The sequence below is a fragment of the Pezoporus flaviventris genome, unplaced genomic scaffold, assembly GCF_033815535.1.
Source record: "Pezoporus flaviventris isolate CSIRO_AGI_PZ_B2104156 unplaced genomic scaffold, CSIRO_AGI_Pfla_v1 ptg000045l, whole genome shotgun sequence".
Lineage (NCBI taxonomy): Eukaryota > Metazoa > Chordata > Aves > Psittaciformes > Psittacidae > Pezoporus > Pezoporus flaviventris.
This window is the reverse complement of record NW_026892593.1, coordinates 2,933,079-2,955,265: the sequence shown is the minus strand read 5'-3', so window position 1 is coordinate 2,955,265 and position 22,187 is coordinate 2,933,079. Positions and strand designations below refer to the sequence as shown.

The following is a 22,187-nucleotide window of genomic DNA, read 5'->3' as shown; positions in this document are numbered from 1 at the left end:
CACCCTCAGTTATGACAGTTTGGGAGCAAGTGCTGCAAGGAGGGAAGGTGTCCTTATACAGGCAGCTGCCACATGCTGCTCGTGGCCATGTTGGTGACCATCCACAGCCAAAGCAGGATGCACAATGGGCTCTGTCCACGCTGAGCTAACAGCAAGGAGGATGCTGGTGTTTGACTGGTGCACTTATTAACTCTAGGGTCAATTGAATCATTTTTTCTAAGCCATTACTATAACTGTTACTACTACTACTACTATTATTATTATTCACTGTTTCTGCCAGGGAGTGTATAAAAATGACATTTACAATGCTGCACCATCATTTATGTGGTAATGTCCCTGGTCACTTGGTATCGCAGAAATCACTTGTCTTCACTAGTTTGGGAAATGAAAAAGAAAGATGATTTTGCACCAAAGCAGGTGGTGGCAGCTTCTCAATTCTGTCTGTTACAAGCAGCAAGGCATCTTCAGCCAGTTTAAGGATTTTGATTCAAAGGAATATTTCCTATGGGGTGCCTTGTTTATTTGCTTGGGCTTGCTTGTTTCTGTGCAGGGGGAAGGCTGCAGGAAAAAGATTTCCTAGTGAAAGGGGATGACTTCCAGATTTCCCTCCAGATATTTCACACAACTCTACGTAAACTGTTTGGAAAACTGCTATTGAAATCAGCTCCTCTCAAGGGTTGGTGCTTTCCTTCCCTGACTGGAGCAGAATGGCCTGTTGTGAGGTCTCCACTCTCCAGTTCTGGGTGCTGTCTGAATTATAGCTGAAATAACTGTCTGAAATCTTGAGATATGCCATCCATCTTCTCCAAGGGAGCTTTGTAGCCTTCTCCTCATTCCCATGGATATGCTACCAAGGAAAGCCAGCAGGCTAGAGACCAGGTACATCCTGATTCCCAGAGCTTCTCCCGTGGGGTTGAAGAGGAAAGTGATGGCTTCTGCACATGCCCCAGTTGCTCTGAAGAATCAAAAGCTGGAGCACACTTTACACATATCCAACGTACCACCTTTGAAAGATAAAAATCTAGTGGCATGACATATTTTTAGCTGGTCTCAAGCCAAGAGGCCTGAATGTAGAGGTCATGAGATTTCTTACTTGACTGGGGAAGTGGACGGGTGCAGGTTTCTGTGGGGTATATTGGCACAATGCTCAGACTCTATGGAAGGTCTGCACCAGCTCAAAACCTGAGTGCTCTTCCTAGAGGGTTCACTTATTTTGGCCACATGCAGGCAGAAGCATCAAGCCCAGTACTGGCGGCTGCAAGAATGGTGATGCTATAAGTGCTCTGGGAATAAGCATGCAGGGAGACAACCTACATGATCACCAGCGTAAAAACCCACCATTCACCACCAATTATCACACTCAAGATCTCAAGAGAGGCTGCAATTATTCCCTGCTCCAAGTCTAGAGCAAATCAGCATTTTCCCAGTAATTGCAGTGTAGTAACTATTGTAGATGTTGACTTTTTAATAGCAAACAGTGCTCAAGCATTAGATTTACAGTCGTGTTAGTTAGCTTTAGTGACTTGGGAATCAATTACCTTGCTGTACAACATGACCAAAGATTATAGGGTAGCCCATGTAATAATTTATACTGCCATCTAGGAGTGAAGCTGTAACTTCAACTTTTCACATAGAAAGACACTCTGCACAGCAATAATTCCGGTAATAATAGTAATAACCATAAAAAGGGGAAAAGATGAAAACAGTGATTACAAAATAGGGGAAGACCTGTGTACAAATAGAGCACTGGAGGGCACTGGGAGCTTCGCCATTCTCAATTATTTTCCAGGATGATAATAGCAGTGGCATTTTGTTAATGAATGTGTTTTACCAGCTTTCTTGGGTCAGCAAGTGAGGCTGCATGGCTCTACTCCAGCAGAAAGGTTGTCTCAGCCCAGTCCTTCAGACGCACAACCAGTATCATGTCATAAGCAACACAAAACCTGCTCCTGGCCCCCGTTAATCACTTGCCCTCCTGGTTGATCACTGCTGATTCCAGGGATCAGTTTTACAGGCAGCAGTTTCCTAGTTTCTGCCCATCTCTGCCTCCCAGCACTTGTTCCCACACTTGACTCCTTTCTCTGATTTGGGACAGGAAAACCTTGTGCCTATTTCTCCAGGCTCCGCTGCACAAAGAAAATATCTTTCCTTTCACTCCTTTGAAATAAGACCACCCAGGTCAGCTTTGCAGTCTGTGTTTCCAAGCAAATTATAAAGAAAGAACATTAATTAAATGTTTTTCCTCCTTCAAAGGAGTTGCCACTGTGACCCTTTAACTAATAGGCTTTGTCTATTTTCCTCTCATTTAGTTCCCATTTATTTTAGTCTTTATTTAAAGGTGGCAGCTGAGATTTTTGAACCTTCCAAGCACTGTGGCCCCTCATAAAACAATGATGAGCGAAACGATGTGAAAACTGGGTGTTGTCATTATAAAATGGACTAGAAAAGGGTCTGCCATATGCAAGTGTACATCACCAGACAGTAAAAAGTTTATACTAATGTATCAGGCTACCTTATAGAATCACAGAATCATAGAATGGTTTGGGTTGGAAAGGACCTTAAGACCACCTGATTCCAACCCCCTGTCATGGGCAGGGACACCTCACACTAGACCTGTGGACCTGTCCAACCTGGCTCTGAACACTGACAGGGATGGAGCGCTTGCCACTTCTTTGGGAAGATTCTTCCAGTGCCTCACCACCCTCACAGTAAAGAACTTCTTCCTTACAGAATCCTTATACCTCCTTGACTGTAACCAGAAGTTTATGTTGGTGTCCTCAACATAAAAAGGACATGGAACTGTTGGAACAAGTCCAGAGAAGGGCTACAAGGATGATCAGAGTACTGGAGCACCTCCCATATGAAGATAGGCTGAGAAAGTTGGGGCTGTTCAGCCTGGAGAAGAGAAGGCTGCGTGGAGACCTCATAGCAGCCTTCCAGTATCTGAAGGGGGCCTATAAGGATGCTGGGGAGGGACTCTTCATTAGGGACTGTAGTGATAGGACAAGGGGTAATGGGTTCGAACTTAAACAGGGGAAGTTTAGATTGGATATAAGGAAGAAGTTCTTTACTGTAAGGGTGGTGAGGCACTGGAATGGGTTGTCCAGGGAAGCTGTGAATGCTCCATCCCTGGCAGTGTTTAAGGCCAGGTTGGACAGAGCCTTGGGTGAGATGGTTTAGTGTGAGGTGTCCCTGCCCATGGCCGGGGGTTGGAACTTGATGGTCTTAAGGTCCTTTCCAACCCTAACTGTTCTATGATTCTATGATTCTAAAGCATGTTCTGTTTTTAAAATTTCTAAGGCTCAAAGATATTAACGCTGCCTTAAAATATTTGAATTAACAAAATTCATAGAGTTGGGCTCTCTTCTCCTTCATCTTCTGGAATCAACCCAGAGGAGCAGGGTTTCAGACAAACGTCATCTATCATGAGATTTGTCATCCCTGTGCTCTCACATCGTAAGGTCACTGTCACTGCAGGAAGGCAGCTGTCTCTGGAATGAGGAGGAGGGGAAGAAATGTCTGCCCCTGAGGCAGGGGACAGGAAAATTAGCACTGCTTTAAGCAAGGAGCCTGAGCTGCAGTGGGGAAATAGCATCCCTGCCCTTCCGAGATGGTCCAGACCCACTGGGGACATGCTACCCTGCTCCACTCATGTGCCCATCAGATAGAACATCCCAGCCACGGTCCGCAGAGGCAGCACAGCCCTGGCACTATTCATGGTGGAGGCTCCCAAGCAACTTGCAGACAAGGCGCAGGGAGCTTTTTATCATTAGTTTCCCTTGTTACAGCTTGAATGTCCAAAGGATAAAGTACGGATGCAGTTGACTCCTCACAGGGGATTGTCCCTGTTTTGGAGGTGCAGTTTAGTTGCATCCTGCAGCTAAGCAGTGATATTGCAAACATTAGGGACCGTGGGGCATTTGGGATTTATTTCCCCTCCTTCTGCCATGCAACATCCCATGAAAACTGCTGTGGAAATTCTTGGTTTGCCTGAAAACATGTATTTGACCGAGCATGATTGCATTTAATCCTCTTCAATTGCTTTAATAACCAGCCTTCCAATACACTTAATCTGAAAATATTTTCAATGTACTGAAAATCTTATAAACAAAGTTTGCAGTCACCATCACAGTGCTCCTGCAAAGCCAAACCACAATCATTTGTTAGTTTACTGTATAACTCAACAGCCATGATCCTATCTGACCAGTGGCATATGCTATTACAGCTAATCTATCATTTGTCTCCCTTTTTTAAATGAAACAAGCCCAAGGAGTCATTGTAGAAAGTATTACATTAGCAAGAGCTGACTTTGTGTTATGTCTGAACTCTATATTCACCTTAATGAGTTACATTTCACAGTACTCCTGAGAGAGAGGAAAGTGTGTTATGATCAAACTCAGGTTATAGGTGAGGATAGAGAGATAGTGTGAAGCAAAATGTCATTGGGAAACAGATGGGAGAGAACAAACTTAACCATAAACACATCCTTCCCTGTCCTAAAAGTGGGCACCTAGTTTTCCATAGCCCAAAGACTTCAACAACTCTATAGAGCTGCAGAAACTGGCATGATAATAGCCAAAACATACTGGGTTTGCTGGCAGCTGAACAGTTGATGGGTTTGATCAGTCTTCAGAGACAAAACGTCTCCTGCTTCCCACTTCCAAGAGTCATAAGAAAAGGTGCTATGGTGTAAGTCCCATACCTTGTCTACAAATCCCAGCTCTGAGATAGTGTCAGACAGATTAGAGCTACTCTCAAAGTGGGGATTGGATGTTTAATGTTGACTTTTTATGAATCAGCCCACTGCTTGGAGGCAGGCACCTCCATCCTTCCCTGCAAAACTTGAGCAAGGAGAGTATTTCTGAAGGCACAGCTAACAGGTGAAAGCTTCACCCTTTTCATGCAGGGGCTCTGTGGTTTGAGACCTCCCTCAGAATGTATGAATTTGAGCTTCTCGCCTCTTTCTTGTGGTGGAAGTATCAACACCGCTTATCCTATAGCCTCGCATGTGCCTGCAAGGCCCATTAGAGCCATTAGGTGAAAGACACGATGACTCCTTGAAGCAGGCGTCGATACCCAAGACTCTCCCATCCCAAACAGCAGCAACCAAGGACTGCTAAGTCCTATCAATGGGCCACTTCCAGTCCCTCCTCCCCTCCTGAGGACTGATCTCTAGCAGCTCTGGGTCTGCATGGCCCCATGCAAGCACAGTTGGACTTCACAGAGCCATTGCTTGGAATACACCGTGCAGAGCAAGGGGTGCTCAGAAACCAGGCCAGCACTACGTGTAGAGGAGAAATTAGCAACTTTTATAGAGCAAATTAATCAAGCATTTCAATCTCCTTAGCCAAGGGTTAACAGTCTTGTGATGACTGCCCTGGGCAGGGTATCAGAAGAGCTGGGGTTTATTCTTGATGTACTTCAGCAATGAAAAGGAAACTGTGTTCAGACGAGCAATAGAAGCCCAGAGATGTCTGATATGCAGCAATTAGACCCGAGTTAAACAATAAATCAAGTAACATTGAGCCTTTAGCTCTAGCAGAACACCATTATGATCAGTGCTATGTTTATTTAGAAGACACTGAGCCTACTCTGAATGTTTTCACATTAAATGTAATTTAGGTATTTGCTGTTAAAGCAGCTGACTGGGCCTAAATGGAAACATTATTTGTCAGATAAATATTTTGTGGCAAATAAGATCTGTTCTTTGCACTTTTATGGCATGGGGGTTTAACCTGCTCTGAGATTTATTTTGTGTTTGCTTCCTCTCTTTGCACGGGTTGCCTCATAAAGATGAAAAAAGCCCAAGTGAAACAAAGTGTAAAATAGAAATCACTGATTAAACTGTCAGAAATGGAGCAGCCTTTGTTAATCACTGATTCATCAGCTGGGGGAAAAAGAGGGGTCTCAAGTTAGCACAAAGGCTTTGGTGTCACAAGGCTTGCGGTTTATTCCCAGGTGTCTCTCTCCAATTTGATACGGGATCATTCCCAGGTAAATTGATCTCTCCATGACTCTCTTTTCCCATCTGTTCAACTTGGGTAATGATCTTGCCTCACAGAGATAGTGAAAACTTTCAATAAGAAAAGGTTACCTGAAAAAACACACCTGCATCTGAAATTAGGTTACCCCCTACTCCCACCTACAAGAGCTTTGGCTAGAACAGCTATTTCCTACTACAGCCAGGAGCTTTCCCTAATGTGGCTTTATGGGCAAGCAACAGAGTAGAGAAAATCATTTAAAGAAATACAGAACTATGGCCAAAAAGTGACATAAAATGGAAATCAAGCTTACACCAACCTCTCTTTTGTTGTTTTGTTTTTAAATGCTGAAATTGTCTTTTCTCTGTTACTTTTATATTCATAAATCCTTTTTTTAATATTGCAGTGATTGAAACATTGTGTAACCAGCTTTGGATTTTTGTTAGATTTATTTGGCAAAAGCTGCTAATAATGATTTCAGTGGCATCTTGGAATGTTCTCAGGATTTTCTGCAGAACGTGGCACCCTTTGGAATAGAAAGCTTTCCAACCGGTGTAAGTTTTGGAGTCCTCAGTAGAAGGCAGTGTAAAACTACAGGAATAACCTTCAAATCTGACATCACGCAAAATGCAAAGGCTACTTCAGTACAAAAAGCCAAACAAACAGCAATCACTTTGTTTTATTCTTCTGTGCAAGAGAAATTATTTCATTATGTAGCTCCACGCAAGATCTTACTTAGGAGGCACATTTCTGGGCTTGGATCACTCAGGTGACTCATTTGATGTCCTTCACAATTACTTGTGCTGTCTTTTGTCATCCAAGAAAGCTTTTGAGTGCCCCAGTCAACTGCAGCATCTGAGGATAGTGTGGGGAGAATTATCTTGCCTCTCTCTAGCGTTGTTCTCAGGTTCTTGCCATTTAGTCATTTGCCATTTACACAGCAGCTCCCTTGCGCGGATGAGGTTGGTTCATTTCGCTTGGGAGGAATGAGATTTTCTCTTATTAGCTGCATTTTGTTTCTGTCTGCACTGTGGTCATGTCAGTGGTCTGCAAGCATCAACCCAGGTCCCATCCAGCCAAACAGTGCTCTTTGCCAGCAGCAGGAGTGTTTTCTGCTTTCCTATCTACCTCCACTCTTCCACCAGCTCTCTCTCCTCCTATCCTTCAGTGAAAAACCTCCCCATCTGCCACCACCTCCCAGCCCTCTTTATGGATGGAAGGGGCTTCTGCCACATCTGCTCCTTCCACAATTGTTCTGCTTTCAGGCCTTTTCAGGTGAAAATGGCAATATTGTGTGAATAGGAAGAAGTTCCTGAGGTAGAGCTTTGCTCAGCTTTGAAGGGCAATGGGGTCCCATGTATCCCTTCTGCCTCATGCGAGTGTAGAAGTGATTGGTGAGGACCTGACCTCCAGCAGATAGAGAACCTCCCCCATCCCTCTTATTCCTCCTGTAAGGATAAGGATGACTCCCAGAACCTTCCATCAGGAAGATTTCCTTCTCTCTTCCCCTCATTCCCAATCCCAGGTGAGTGAAAGGTGAAACGGCTGCAAGAACCTCCCCTTTCTCCAGCATCACTCCATAGAACCATGGGTCACCCAGGGAGGGCTAGTGGCAAACCCAGCTCATCTTCAGTCCCTTATGTACACTGTTTGCTTTGGCCTCTTGGATGCTGGGATTATCCAGAGCTAACTGGGACACGAGCGACTTACACATGCCTCCTGTCCCTTTCCACATGAGCTCCAGGCTGGAGCTGGAGGCAGCAGGCAGGACTTGCCAGTCCACAGGCCATAGCACCAACCAGATGGAGTTGGTTTGTCCCCACCGTCCATTCCAGCTGCCTCGCAAAGACCAAGCTTTGTTTGCCTGCAGAATAATCCTGCTAGCCTGCACTTTCTTTGCCTAATGAAAGGAGGATTTATTGCACCGGCTCTTTGGGAACGTCGAGGTCTTCTTACTTCCCTCTTCAGCTCTCTGAGATCCTTTAAGCAGAGTCTGTGTGAAAATTAATCAGACGCCCTGGAGGCTTATTTTGTCCCAAGCTAAAGTCTTGCTTCTCGATGTTCCCCCCTCCTTTTGTGCCCCAATTACTTAAGGGATTGTCCTGGAAATTAATGAAAGCATGGCATGGGAAATAACACCCATGGTTCATCTCAGAAGTGAAATGTTTCTGTGGAAGGCTTAACTAGAAATATCCCGTGGTTCAATCAGCACACTTGGAGATCTTCCCAGTTTGAAGTGCCTTGAGTATTGTATGTCTTATCTCCTAAATTGTTTGCAGATCCAGATTCAGGTATATGAGTCAGGTCCTGCTCTTGAGTAATTGCATTTTACTTCTCTGAATGAGATGCCTGTGATTTCCACCTGGTTTCCAAAGTTCTCAGCATGAATTTTCGCAAGGTCACAATTCATTCCAACCTGTTACAGGGGGGAAATGAGGTGTGGAGGACACATTTGGTAATGGTCCACATAACCTTCCATCTCTCTCTTGCTGGCCTTGGTCCATGGAAGTGGGTGAGGGCAGCCTGGTGGATTAGGTGACCAGCTGGGTCACGTTAGTCTTTTTTCTGTTTCCCAGCATTGAGCATCGGTGCATGGAGGATACACATTGTGCCAGATGAAAAGAGGTGAGGCCATTGCTTCTTCTCCAGCCAATTTACATCAGAGCAGACATGACCGTGCTATACCATGAATTATATACTGCATGGATTAACCCATAGGGTAACCTTATGCTTCGTTCTCTAGGGCTGGCTGATCCTTGTCATGGTTAGAATAAGCCAGCTGCACTGATTTACAGTGGGATTCATGTGCCTGGCAGCTTATATAATCTCTGAAAATGGATTTCAGTTCCCAAGTTGCTTAGGTCCATGCTACTTTAAAAGTTTGGGGGCTTTTTAATCTTATTGCCGCTTAAATATTACGAGCTAAGAGTTGTGCAGTCCATGGGAGTGAGGCCCTTGAACACCTCCCACAGGGAGGTAGGCAGTTAGGTACCTCCAGCAAATCCTAAATATTCTTTGAAAGCATTTTCCTCACTTTCCATGGGTTTCAGAGGTACCATACGTGGGGAAATGACATTGACTCCTGTAAAGCACTGCACCACTTATGGATGCAAATCATTGTGTAAGTGTGAATACTGCTTCATGACATGACATCTCCTCCAACTGTTAGTGCTAATTAATGCAGTTCTGGGGTAGACAATATTCATTAAGCTTTTCTGAAGACACTACAAATGTTCATGGAACAGCTCACACATTCTGATGGCACCCACGGTCCTATCACCACGTTCCCTGTAAAGGATTCTAATACCTTAATCTCTGCTAACGAGAGTGGAAATGAATTGTCAACAGCAGCTCTTCAGCACAAGGCCATGGTGTTTCTTCCCTGCTTTGTTATAGGTAACCAGTATAAAGGAATCAGAGGTGGTGTTATTTTGATGCGGGGGCATCTGGTTGCTGAAGGCTTCCCTCTATGTATGTCAAAGTTAAATATTTGGGCTACTGTTCTCTTTTGGGGACTTGCCATGATAGGAACCAGCTTGGAAGAAATGCAGCTATCGCCTGCTTCTAATCACTGCAATGACAGCAGCTTTGCTGCCTCCAGACTAAATGTTTGTTACCAGGATGTATTGTTCAGGTATTGACAACTCCAGAGACCTTGTGGAATTACTGAAGCTCCTCGAAGGATGCTGCTGTTGAATTATAACTAGGAAATTTAGAGAGGAATATCCATGTGGTGAATGGCTTTTTGTTTCCTGAAAGGATGTTGTTGAGGAAACCTGACTTACAGCATGTATGTCTGGGAGAGAAAGAAGGGGAGAGCAGACTCCTGGAGGCAAACTCCTGACAGTTGCACTGTGATGCAGCTACCACTCTGCAGGCTTTAATGTTGCTGGTAGGGGGCTTCAGCAGATGTTTTGCTGAGCCAGTAATGAACCCTGTGTGCATTGCAATGCTTTATCAAGCTTTGGTGTCCTCCTTGGGCTAATGGTCCCAGTCTTGGTGGTCTCTTGGCTACCAGCATCTATCTGAAGCTGTCCCAGCTATGGACACACCACGTTGTACACCCAGGAGGGTGCACCTGCCTCCCGGGCTGGTGTGCTCAGTTTATTAGCTGGATTTCCCATGCACTGAAGTACCTTTAATGCCATCGTGCGCTCATGTCTCTGCCTCCCCATGAAATGAGGCTGGCAGCTCTCCCCAGCATCATGGGAGTGCTGCAGGGCTCAGTTAACCATGGCTGCAGAGCTTTGCAAGTGATGCCGTGTTACTGCAGACAGCAGTTGCTCTTCATCCAGGAGGCCCCCTAACAACCTCTGCTGCCCCAGCTCACTGATTTACCTGAAATAGGCAAGGCTGGAAGGAAGGAAGGATCCCAAAAGCATAGTCTTCCTCTTGGAGTCTTTTTCCACTCTTCCACCCTGGATAGGTTTTCTTTTTGTTGAGGTCTGCAGACATTTTGGGAGTTTCTGTTCCTCTCTCCTGACAGACCCCAAATTGTCTGCAAATGTCGGTCTGAACCCTTCACAGACCATCTCTTTTACCCCTCTGTGCCTGTAGCTCAAGGGCACCATGCTGCTACCAGGGAACCAGCCCACATGTGGCCAGGGGTTTGATAAGAAGGAAGTGTGTGATGAACAGAAGATCTGGAGCAAATTCCTTGTCCAGGAAAGGAGCTCTTTCTAGTTGAGCTTTCATAATCCCCTCGTGACAGGGACAAAGTTCCACTTTCCATGTTACAAGAAACAGTCCTCATTTCTGAGTTCTGTGTTAGCTCCATCAGGATCTAGTAATAAATTACTCAGGCCAGTAATTTATTTTTATCACAAATGTTGTATCATGAATTGGAGGGTTAAGGAAATGTAGCAGGAACATCTCCCACCACTGCAGGAAATGTTCAGCCTTTGTACCAAATCCTACTGAACTTCCTTTTGGACGGGCATTGTGCATGTAGTCCTGGATGGGTAGGAAATGTATGTCCTTACAAGGGACCTGAGGAGGATGCACCTTGTAGTTTCCCAGGTATCATGATCCAGCTGTTCTTCTGCATGATGGGTCTTAAAGGCTGCAGAGGTGCTGAACCATTTCACATGAGAAATCAAGGATTTCCCCTTCCATTTCTACCCCAGAGAGCCTCCATGACATGACATGTCAGCCAATTGATCTGTGACTCCAGCTTTTCCCTGTGGCATAAACCAACTGATACCCCAAAGGACGCCATTAGGATCACACAGTGATGGGATGCTCTTTGGGCACCTCTGGTAAACAATTCCACCATAACATGCAGTATGATAAAGAGTGCTTTCCTGCTGTCTCCAGACCAGTCCAAACCCATGACTGCTTTGTGCCAAAGCAGTAGATTGGACTGTTGCAGAAAGCCCATAATTTCAAGCTGTATCTATTGAAACCCCACACACCTGCACTGAAAACTGAAAAGCGCAATTCTCAACAGAGAGAGCTTTGCTTTCCAGTTTTTGCTCCTATGCATGAAACAAATTACTTTGCAATTAGAGGCTTCCAATCTCTGCTGCTTCTTATTAAACCCACCAGGTGAGCTCTTTTATCACCCATTGAATAGTGCCACACCACACCCTGGTTCTGCCCTGGATTTGGAGGCAGATCCTGCCAGGAGAGGATGGGCAACACATGCCACACAGCCATGAGTGGGAAATAGCCTTGAGGCTCTGCTAGTTGAAGGATCATCCTACCTCAAGGCCAAAGTCCATTACCTTGGCATATTGTTACAGAGCAGCAAGAACAAGCAGACACCTGCATGGTGAGTGCACCTTTGAAGCAGCTTCATCTCCTGTTTTGGTGAACATCAGCCTGGGAAGGTGATGTTTCATTGCTAGCTCTCAGCAGGGTTTCTGCTGGTCTTCAGGCATACACATTCCTCTTTGCCAGCTCCACTGAAGATGGTAGAACCTGCTTTAGATGTGTTGTGGTATCTGCTGAGGGAAAAGTGCAAACCAGAATTTAGGAGGCAATTTGAAGTTTTACCCCTCTCTGAAATGATGGATTTACACTTCCAGGAGGTTCTGAGGTTTGTGTGTTGGTGGTTTGCCCCTCAGGGGTACTTCAATGGCTGGATCTAGACATGCATTTGACACACCCACAAAACCCCAGTCTTTACCCTAGCAATGTAGCTGTGGTCCCACTGCTTTTCCTGGAGCAGAGATGGGTACATTGCTGCCTCTTGCCAGTGCCTCTGGACCATCTCCAGAGCAGAGCTGGGCCACCTCAGCTATTGCTTCTTAACCCTGAGTAGCCAGAGCTCAGAACTGCCTCTATATTTATCCTCTTACTGAAAGCCAGCCCCTTGGGTGGATCAAGCTCAATGGGTGAGCTTGCCTGTGGCTGCATCCTTAAACAGAGGATACGGAACTGTGCTCTAGTATTTGGCCATTATACCCAAAAGCACTTTGCAGTCCATTGGCTTCTCGGCTGCAGAAGAGAGGACATCAAGTCTTGTGGCATTTCAATACTGGCATGGTCTTGGCTTTCACTCTGATAGCAGATCAAACTCAGAAAGACCCCCACGTAAAGTCAGACATCCAGCTCATTCACTACCATCCTGTTGGTCGAGTGACTGCTATCTTCCTACAGGGCAAAGAAGATGTTTTGTATATCCCATGTAAGCCCTAGCTCCATCCTCACCATGAACGTTCTCACAGTGGCATGAATGCCAACTGAAAACAGATGAAGGAAGGGCTCGCCGGCTCACCTCCCCTCCCAGAGCAGACCTCTTCCTGGCCAGCGTGGGCCAGAGCATGGCACAGGGACACCTCATGACATTACCTGGTGGGAATAACCCCAATTCCAGAAAGAAAATGCTGGTGTGGAGGCAAAGCAGCAGCAAGTCAGAGCTCTGAGTGCAGGTGTTGTGGTGTGGATGCTTTGTGCTGTGCTTGTTTAAACCAAAATCTCAGCACTTTATGGAGGCCCGCATATATTGTTCTTCTTGACTCATTTAATAGTACTACCCTTGCACAAGGGCTACTGTTAGTGCAGTACGTAAAGACGCTTTATGGCCAGGCACCGTTCTACCAGCCGGGAGCAAGGGTGAATCACCAGGAAAAGGGAAAGTGTCCCCATTCCCAGGGCACAGCCTGGCAGGAGCTGCTCTGTCTGCTCAGCTCCAAGGGTGCCCGGGCCCTTGCTGCCCTCTTCTTCCTCCCTGCCAGGGCTGTGTGAGCACTCGGAGCATCCCGCCTGCTCTCCCTTATCACCGCAAGGTGTGGTTCGAAGGGGCAATGAATCCTCCTTCCATCCTTTCAACCTTTCATCCTCCTCTCAGCGGCAAAGGGGAGCCCAGATGTTGGCAGGCCTGAGCAGGGTTCATCTGTTTCACATGACCCAGCGCCAACTGCTACTCGCTGCCCTCCTCCCGCCTTCCTCCTCCTTCTCCCTCCCTCCTCCTTCTCCTCCTCCCTTCCCGGCTCCAGCCTCGCAGCTTCGCGGAGCTCCGCGGAGCCGGGCTCCGGGGGCCGGCAGGCGTGGAAAGGGAGGGAGAAGGGGAAAGAAAGGGGGGTGAGGGCATCCCGGCACGGAGCATGGGCCCGCCCTAGGACCGCCCGGGGAGCGTGCCGGCAGCGGGGCGGAGGGAAGGGCCGCGGAGAGGCGGGCGATGGATGCGGTGCGCTGAGCCGCGGCCTGCCGGCGATCCAGCGGGATGCGCTCGTCCCGGGCTCGGAGCTGAGGAGCCGCCGAAGGAGCGGGAGAAGGTAACGGGGGTCTTTGTCTGCGGAGGGGAGGCGAGGCGGGCCGGGCTCCCCTTCCAGCCGGCCCCGCGGGGGAAGCCCAGCCGCAGTGTGCGGGAGGCTCCACGCCCCCCTCCCTCCATTGATCTCCAGCAGAAATGTGGGCAGCATCTGCTTCCCTTGTCCTTTCCTAAAAGGAAAACCCAACCCCAGGATCCCGAATTTGATGGGCGAAGAATAGGGACGAGCTAGGCGGCTGAGGTTTATTGCACTAGAGGGAAGGAGAGGGTGTGGGGGAAAGAAGCTGGTGCTGTGATTTCTTCTCCAACCCCCCCCCCCAACCACCACCACCACCACCTCCCTCCCAGCAATCTGGATGCCTGTCCCCAGTGACTGCTAAGATGGACTGCTCCTTCCCTTTCCAAATGGCTGCAGCAAGTTTAATGCAGAACTGGGGGGCTTCGCAAAGGGTAAAGCCCCTGCCTCGCCTTTCCTTTTCCCTATGCACCTTTTCCTGAATCAGGGGTAGAAAAGTTGCTACAGATTCAGGGCTAGGAAGGACAAATAAATCTGTCTGCAAACTGTGCCTGTATGGGTGTATCTCTGCAAGCCTTGTAGACACGCTCCCGTAAGGAGGGTTTCTGGCCGCATTGTTAGCCCGCTAGCTGCTGGGGAGGGCATGAGAAAAGTTGCTTCCAGCTTCTATATACAATTTCCAGGAGAGACAATTGATTCTAATAATAGCCCTGACAGCGGTTTAGCAATGCAACACACATAGATGCGGGAGCTCGCTCGCAAATCTCCTCTCCCAGGCAAGCCAGGTCACAGGGAAAAGCCGAACTCCAGGTTCTTTGGCTTTTCGGGGGATTTTAGGACGTTGTCCTGAACAAAAACCCCGGCACCTCTCGCTCTTTGCTCCGGGAAGGGGGTGTGGTGCTGTGCCTGCGCGCCGCACTTCATGGGCACGGCTGAGCTGGGCTTTCCCGGTGCCTTGGGTATCGAGAGCGGCTGAATCATGGCTCTGATGCATATTGGGGTGTCTCGGACCCAGGTCTCTCTAGATTGGCCCCCGAGGTCTGATGAGCATCCCCTGTCCATGCACGGAGGTGGCTGTTAACGGCATGGGTGTCTGTGCCTTTTTCCCTGCCTGGAATCGCCTGCCAGGCACCAGAGAGAGATCTCGATGGAGCTGAAACTGTCCGATTGATCCCCTTTCTCCTTGCGGCTGTGGCAGAGGGCCCCGCAGAAGGGTTGCTGCCTGCAGCGCTGCCTGCGCAGTGACTTGAACCCACGATGCTAACGCTGGCCAGGCGATGGGGCACCAGCTTGGTGTGGTGGCTCAGAGCTGCTTGCCTTGACCTTCCCGGCACAGTAGTCACTGGTTTCTTGTCCTCTTCCAGATCTTAGTATTTTTAGTGTGGGTTTAAGTATCAACGTCATCCAGGGACATACCTTGTGCTGCAGGAGGGAGAGCTGCTCATGGGGCAGTTCCTGCACCCAGCTGTGCTGCTGAGCAAGAGGGGCTGTGATAGAAGCCATGGGGAGCTAAGGATGTATTGCTTCTTATCATGAGAGTGGCTATTTTGAAGGTGCTGGGAGGACCTAACAGGCTGAAGGAGTTGGCATTGGTCAACCTTTGCATTGCAAGTGGCCCCATCAAAGTCCGTTCCCACAGTAGGGATAAGTTTGCAGTGTTGCATAGCATGTGAATTTATGCACGTGTAAAGTATTTCATTCTTATATGAATTTTGTTTCTAACCCAGGCTAGAAATAGGGGTTCTCTGCCATTATTTGGGCATAGGTACAGCAGTGAGTCATTCACAACCCTTTGGGGCAAGCTACCCATTTCTCCTGGTAGGTGATTTATGATTGTCCCATTGCCATGTGTCCGAACTGGTTATTGCATTAATGATTCCAGTATTTGGTGATACCTGTGTTCAGAGCATTGGTTCACTTGGGACCATATGGCAATGCAGCATCACTTGGTGCAGAGGACATCTTCCATAGAGATCATGTCAGACTGTTTAGCCAAGTCAGGAGCATTGGTTAGTCCGTTGGGTGTTGTTAGTAGGGATGTAAGACTAGGAAAAACTTCCCAAGTCATGGAGTCTACTCCCAAGTATTACAGGTAATCACAGTCATACATATCCCCTTTGTTGCTACTATTGCTTGCTGTGTGAATAACAACAGGTTTGAATGCAGCTTAGCAGAGAGCAAAGTAAAATTGCATGGTATAGGTGAGGGAGAAAAAGCTGTGTTAAAGAGAATTTGAAAGACGCTGGGGAGGGACTGGATCCTCAAGCCCCATTCTGCTAGGACTGCAAGGGAGAAGGAAGGGTCATGCATTACAAGAGGGGTAAGAGACATAGAGAAGGTATAAAAGGAGTGTGTTGGTGCAACACCAAGCAAATTTTGGGTCAGGCTCAGTGGTGTCCCCTGAATATGCAGTAAGGCACTGTGTGACCCACTTCTTGTGAACTAAACAGGAGCAGCCTGGATGCTGGGATCGCCATTTCACTCAAGCACTGTAGGTTTTAGGCTGCACCCAACATCTCCATCTAGCTTGGAGCCACCCCACAAACGCCCCATCTCTTGGGGACCTGGGGGGAGGCAATGCTGTGGTGTGAGCTGTACAAGTAGGTGACAGCGGTACCCCAGGGTCCCCATGCTTCACTGCAGGATGCGCTGTGCTTGGGTGCACAGCGGGATCCCAAGGTCACCCAGCAATGCTAACCTCCAGTCATCCTTACTGGCTTGCTCCTTTCCAGTGGCTGGAGGTACAAGCAGAGCACAGCAGCCCAGCAGGCAGCAAGGTCTGAAAAGGTTAAGCTGTTGCTGAATTGCTTGCAAGCCTCCTTCAGCTCCAAATCCCAATTTGTCTCAGCCTTTCCCAGGCGTATCAGTCCCCTAAGCCAGCAGCAGATTGCCCAACATGGCTTCCAATATTTCTTCTTCCATAATTTTAACAAATTAATCCCAATCCCTCCTGTGAATCTCAATATGTGCCATTTCCTAAAAAGCCAGGAAGCAGTGTTCTAAGGCTGCACAATGAGTTGGAGCCCTGCCTTCTGCCCTGGAGATGAATCCCATCAGGATCAAAAATGACTTGGTTTTCCCTCTGATCTGACACCAAGATGAGACCCCAGGCAGGTATTTGATCAGCTGCAAGCTTCTGGGAGCACTTTCATGTTGATGAATGGCAGACATGTAAGGTTTGATTCTGCCTCCCTCTGCTCCAAGTCACCTTTGTGCTCCATCTTACTTGCAGGTCCATGGAGCTTGAAGGTTTATTCCTTGCCTGTGTTGGGCTGTAGTAGGCTGCCTGCCAGAATAAGTAGAAGAGCCTGATGTACCTCCCCTTCCCAATACATCCCTGCTTCATAGCTGTGTTACACTTCTCTGTGGCCCCATGTGTGGTGCCACATAACCCTGGTGCATCTCCATGGGATGGGGTAGGACTTCAGCCTGTGCTCGGCTTTAAAGTGCAAAGCTGGGACAGGGACCATCTGACTTCCAATGCACAATGTTCTTGCTTAGAACCCCCTCTTGTTCCTTTCTTAACACATCCACCATCCTTCTGCTCTTCTCCTGAGCTTCTGTGGGACATTTTCATGTGGTGTTAAACAGTTGCTGTGTCCTACCCTCAAGAAAAGATCACTAGTGGGTAGCAAAGTGCTCTTTTCAACCTGTATTTGCACTGGTGGGATCTGGTGGGATGCACATGATTACTAGTGTAGTAATCTTTGGGAAAAGCCCTGGAGGACATTAAAAAGGATACAAGTGACTCTTTTTTAACTCAAACTCACTGTAAAAGGGCTCACTGCAAATCTAGACAGCTGCAAACCAAAAAGAGGTCGATATTCCCATTTCGGCTATAGAAATCCTCTGTGTACACGTCCACATGTAACATGCTGACAATGGCTCTGGGGCTTGCCAACCCACTCTGTGTTTAGATTATGTATTTCATTCTCTTCTTAGAAGTTCCAACATCTTCCAACCAAAATAAACCCACCCTTGTTTGGGTTTCCTGCCCACATGGGACTGAGCGTGGCTGCAGCTGTACCACACAGGCTGCAGGCGCTGCTGGCATCCCATCCATCCGAGCTGAGCTATTTCACACCAGGAAGTGCTTTGCGTAGACAGAGGAGCAGCCACAGGCTGACTCTGCTTCCTTCACACAGGGTTTATGCAGGACGAGACATGGGTGGAGAGCTGCCACATCAAGGGAACAGCTTGGAAAGGCAGCACAATACTGGAGCTGACATGTGGTACCTGTCCTGGAGAGGGGAACAAGGATGGAGCTCTTTCCACCTTTAAAACCAGTTTTGTCCTTGCTCAGCATTTCCTGGCTATCCCCAGCTAGGGTATTGTGAAGATGCCCATCATCTCAACACGTGACTGCCATGTGTGTGCTTGTGTACCAGCAGACACACTCATTTCCCAGTGAAATGAGGCACTCAAGGGGACACGGATGATTTAGGGGAAATATAGTCAGATACAGTGCTTTCTTTGTGCACACATACACATACCCCAGCGTGCAAGCATGCTGGAAAATCAATTTGGAAGGTAACTTGCACTGTGTTCTGCATCTCGGAACTTCTGAAGTGCTCTGGGGAAGCCAGTGGCAATTCTGGGGGGAATCTGCAAATCTAAAGGTACTGGGAAGTGTCTTCACTTTCTTAGTCCTCTCTCACAGGCACAGCCAACTGTGTACTTGAAGGCTGCTTCAGAATGGGTATTGAATCCTGGGAGCTTAGGACTCAGGGGTATTGGATCCAGCTGCTGAGTTTGCAGACTTTGCATCAAGCTGATCCCTCTTCACTTCCCATCCTCAACTCTTCTGCATCGATTCTGCACAGTACTAAAGAGCTGGTGTGCTTTCTTCCAGAAAGGGACATCCTTCCCTGGCTTTTAAAAGGCAGAGTCATCTGGTACAGACAGGCTTAAGTCAAGGCATTTATTCCAGGTTCCTCCTGTGCAGAGGTTACAGGATGCCCATATTTATTATGTTCTGAGGTGCCCTGATGCAGGCAGGACCCAGTTTTGCACCAATAGCTAAAGCATCTTCAGTACAAGTGATGCAACATCCTGGCATTACTCAGAAGATGAATGTGAGTATAAAAACACAGGCTATGTGTCTTGGAAGCAGTTTTCCCTCCTTCAGCCTAGAGTGCAGCTACTTTTAGCTCTAGATCTCACCAGATGCACAAGTGCTCTGCATCAGGAGCTATCAGAACAAGAGCAGGCGGGTGGGACCCCTTCGTGCTTCTCAGCTGTCTAGGTGTGCAGGTAGAGCATGTCCCTGTCCTCCAGCCCCAGCTCTGCCCTGCTCAGCACAGATATGAAGATGGGCTGAGAAAACTGAGGCTCTTCAGCCTGGAGAAGAGAAAGCTGCGTGGAGACCTCAGAGCAGCCTTCCAGTATCTGAAGGGGGCCTAAAAGGTTGCTGGGGAGCGACTTTTCATCAGGGACTGTAGTGATAGGACAAGGGGTAATGGATTAAAACTGAAACAGGGGAAGTTTAGATTGGATAAAAGGAAGAAGTTCTTTACTGTAAGGGTGCTGAGGCACTGCAATGGGTTGCCCAGAGAAGTGGTAAACACTCCATCTGTGGCAGTGTTCAGGGCCAGGTTTTACAGGGCTTGGAGCAACCTGGTCTAGTGTGAGGTGTCTCTGCCCATGGCAGGGGGTTGGAACTGAATGATCCTAAGGTCCTTTCCTACTCAAACAATTTTGTGATTCTATGAGGATGAAGCAGGAGCAGAAATGGCCAAACCAGACTTCTGCAGGGAGGGCTCATTTCTGACAACACCTGCATCTCTGGGGATTAGGCAGCTGCTTGTCATTTGAGTGTGCTCTGCATCTCACCCTGTCCTCCCTGCAAAACCCTGTTGGGGACAATGTCCACCCAGCACCAGCACTGTCACCAGGCAGAGCCACTAGTCGCTGCCCAGCACAGGCACCAGCCACAACCCTGGCTCTCAATGTCTAATGTGTGTCAAACCCACTGATTAGTGGTGGCTGGAAACAACCCAGTGACATAGTTTTCCACTGCAAGCATATCAGTTCTTGGAGTGTTATTTAAAAGAAGAAGGAAAAAAAATAAACAAAAACAAAACAAAACCACACTCTGTGTGCACATTAATATTTTACTTTGGGTTTTTTTCCACATCTAGAATGACTTCTGCAAGTGTGTTTTCTATTATGTGTCATATATACCACTGCTCAGTGCTATCTATTGACCTGCTCTGTTATGGAATAGCTGAGTGATGCACTGCCCAGTGCCTTGGCTCCATTGATCAGGGCAATCACTGCTCACACCTCCAAATGCTTAGTGATACAGGAGATACAAAACACTCAATGAGTGCTTAAAGAACACTGAGCCATATATCTTAATTTGTCCTTTACAAATATTTCACACATACTGCTGCTTCCACTGCCTTGGGTCACTTTGGTCATCTTCTTATGAACCTACATTGATTTTTTTACCTCCAGCAAATCACACTGGTTTTAGTAACAAATAAATTGTCCTCTTCTCTATAACTAAACCAAACCTCCTGAAAGTGTTTTCCCAGAAGACTTGGATGCTCTCATGTAATTACCACCCTGTCTGAATGCACAAATGAGTGATATTTGGAAGAGTTTGCTGAAAATATGCCATGTTTGAAGTGTGAAACTGTACAAAAAATTACACTTTTATGTATGTTTACAAGGAAATAAACAGGTCAAATGTAGGAGAGATTAACAGACATGCTAGCATCTTTGGGAAGAGCAATAATACTCATTTATTGCTATGTACTTTAGTGCCACATGGTCATTGTCATGATGAGGACTTACGGTGCTTACAGCCGTACATAGTAGGGAATGAACCAGAAGGTAACCAAGAGTCCCTGCAGAGAAGTTGATGTGACATAAAAGGCTGTGGAGCCCATCATTGATAAAGGGCTGTCCTATCAGATAATCCAGACCCTTTTCCCTTAGAAAATGCAGTGTCCTTTTTGCAAAGTGAATGGACATTTGCACAGCATAAATACATAGCTCTTCAAGGGGATGTGAGACCCTGCCTGTATTGTTTCTTGAGGGTTTCTTGTGGGTTTCTTGAGGCACATCTATGCCCAAAAGTTGATGAAGTACCTTGTCCCAGACCACGCTGCTTCTCCTTGTGCTAAGATACCAGAGATCCTGTATCTTCTTTCCTTCTGAGCATCCCATTTCATATTTATTCCTTTGGGCTGCATTAGGGATGGGCAACACAAAAGCTGCGTCATGGCCCTAGTATATAATGTGCAAACCTGGGATGAAACTACAGAACTTGCCTCAAGGTGATTATTATCTAGAAGATAAGTTCACCATGGCAGGAAAAAAAGAGAAAAGCTCACAAAATAAAGATGTTCTTCACACAGTTTGGCTGAGCTGAGTTATCTCAGGAGCAGCTGACATCCAGGGCAGGTTATCTTCAGTGTTATCTGGGAACATGACAGCAAGGAAGATTGTCTACCTGAGGTCTTATTAACATGTAACAAGGGAAAGTGTAGAGTCCTGCATCTGGGCAGGACCAACCCCAGGTTCCAGTATAGGCTGGGGAACGACCTGTTAGAGAGCAGTGTAGGGGAGAGGGACCTGGGGGTCCTAGTGGACGACAGGATGACCATGAGCCAACACTGTGCCCTTGTGGCTAAGAAGGCCAATGGCATCCTGGGGTGTATTAGAAGGGCGGTGGTTAGTAGGTCGAGAGAGGTCCTCCTTCCCCTCTACTCTGCCCTGGTGAGACCGCATCTGGAGTATTGTGTCCAGTTCTGGGCCCCTCAGTTCAAGGACAGGGAGCTGCTGGAGAGAGTCCAGCGCAGGGCAATGAAGATGATTAGGGGAGTGGAACATCTCCCTTATGAGGAAAGACTGAGGGAGCTGGGTCTCTATAGTTTGGAGGAGACTGAGGGGTGACCTTATTAGTGTCTATAAATATATAAAGGGGGAGTGTCACGAGGATGGAGCCAGGCTCTACTCAGTGGCAAACAATGATAGGACAAGGGGTAATGGGTACAAACTGGAACACAAGAGGTTCCACTTAAACTTGAGAAGAAACTTCTTCTCAGTGAGGGTGACGGAACACTGGAACAGGCTGCCCAGGGAGGTTGTGGAGTCTCCTTCCCTGGAGACATTCAAAACCCGCCTGGACGCATTCCTGTGTAACATTATCTAGGTGTTCCTGCTCCGGCAGGGGGATTGGACTAGATGATCTTTCGAGGTCCCTTCCAATCTCTAGCATACTGTGATACTGTGTGATAGGGGTGAAGGGGGCTTATTTTTTGCTATGTTTTTTAAGTGATAGTGGCACATTTTCAGCTTTTGGGCATTACTTTGGTATATGCGTGAATCCTCCTAAGGTCCATAAGGTGGGATGAGGCCGTAGGCTGCCTTAGCCACTCTCCTTCCACTTCCTGTAGGATGCTCAAGTAAAAGTAGATGAGGTAGCTACAGGATCCCAGTTTGAAGCAAGGCTTTAAGAGCT

General features: G+C 47.4%; 1 protein-coding gene across 6 annotated transcripts in view; it reads left to right on the top strand.

Annotated features, from left to right (window-relative positions):
* Positions 1–22,187, top strand: part of FRMD4A (FERM domain containing 4A) — a 380,055-nt gene that overhangs the window by 213,613 nt on the left and 144,255 nt on the right. Inside the window, exon 1 of one of the 6 annotated variants that reach the window (XM_061467213.1) lies at positions 13,412–13,702. The exons of the other annotated variants lie outside the window; for them this stretch is intronic. Coding sequence (XP_061323197.1) covers positions 13,610–13,702 — 93 coding nt within the window. The 5' untranslated portion in view covers positions 13,412–13,609. Of the gene's footprint in view, positions 1–13,411; positions 13,703–22,187 lie in introns of those variants that run through there. 6 annotated transcript variants of the gene reach the window in all.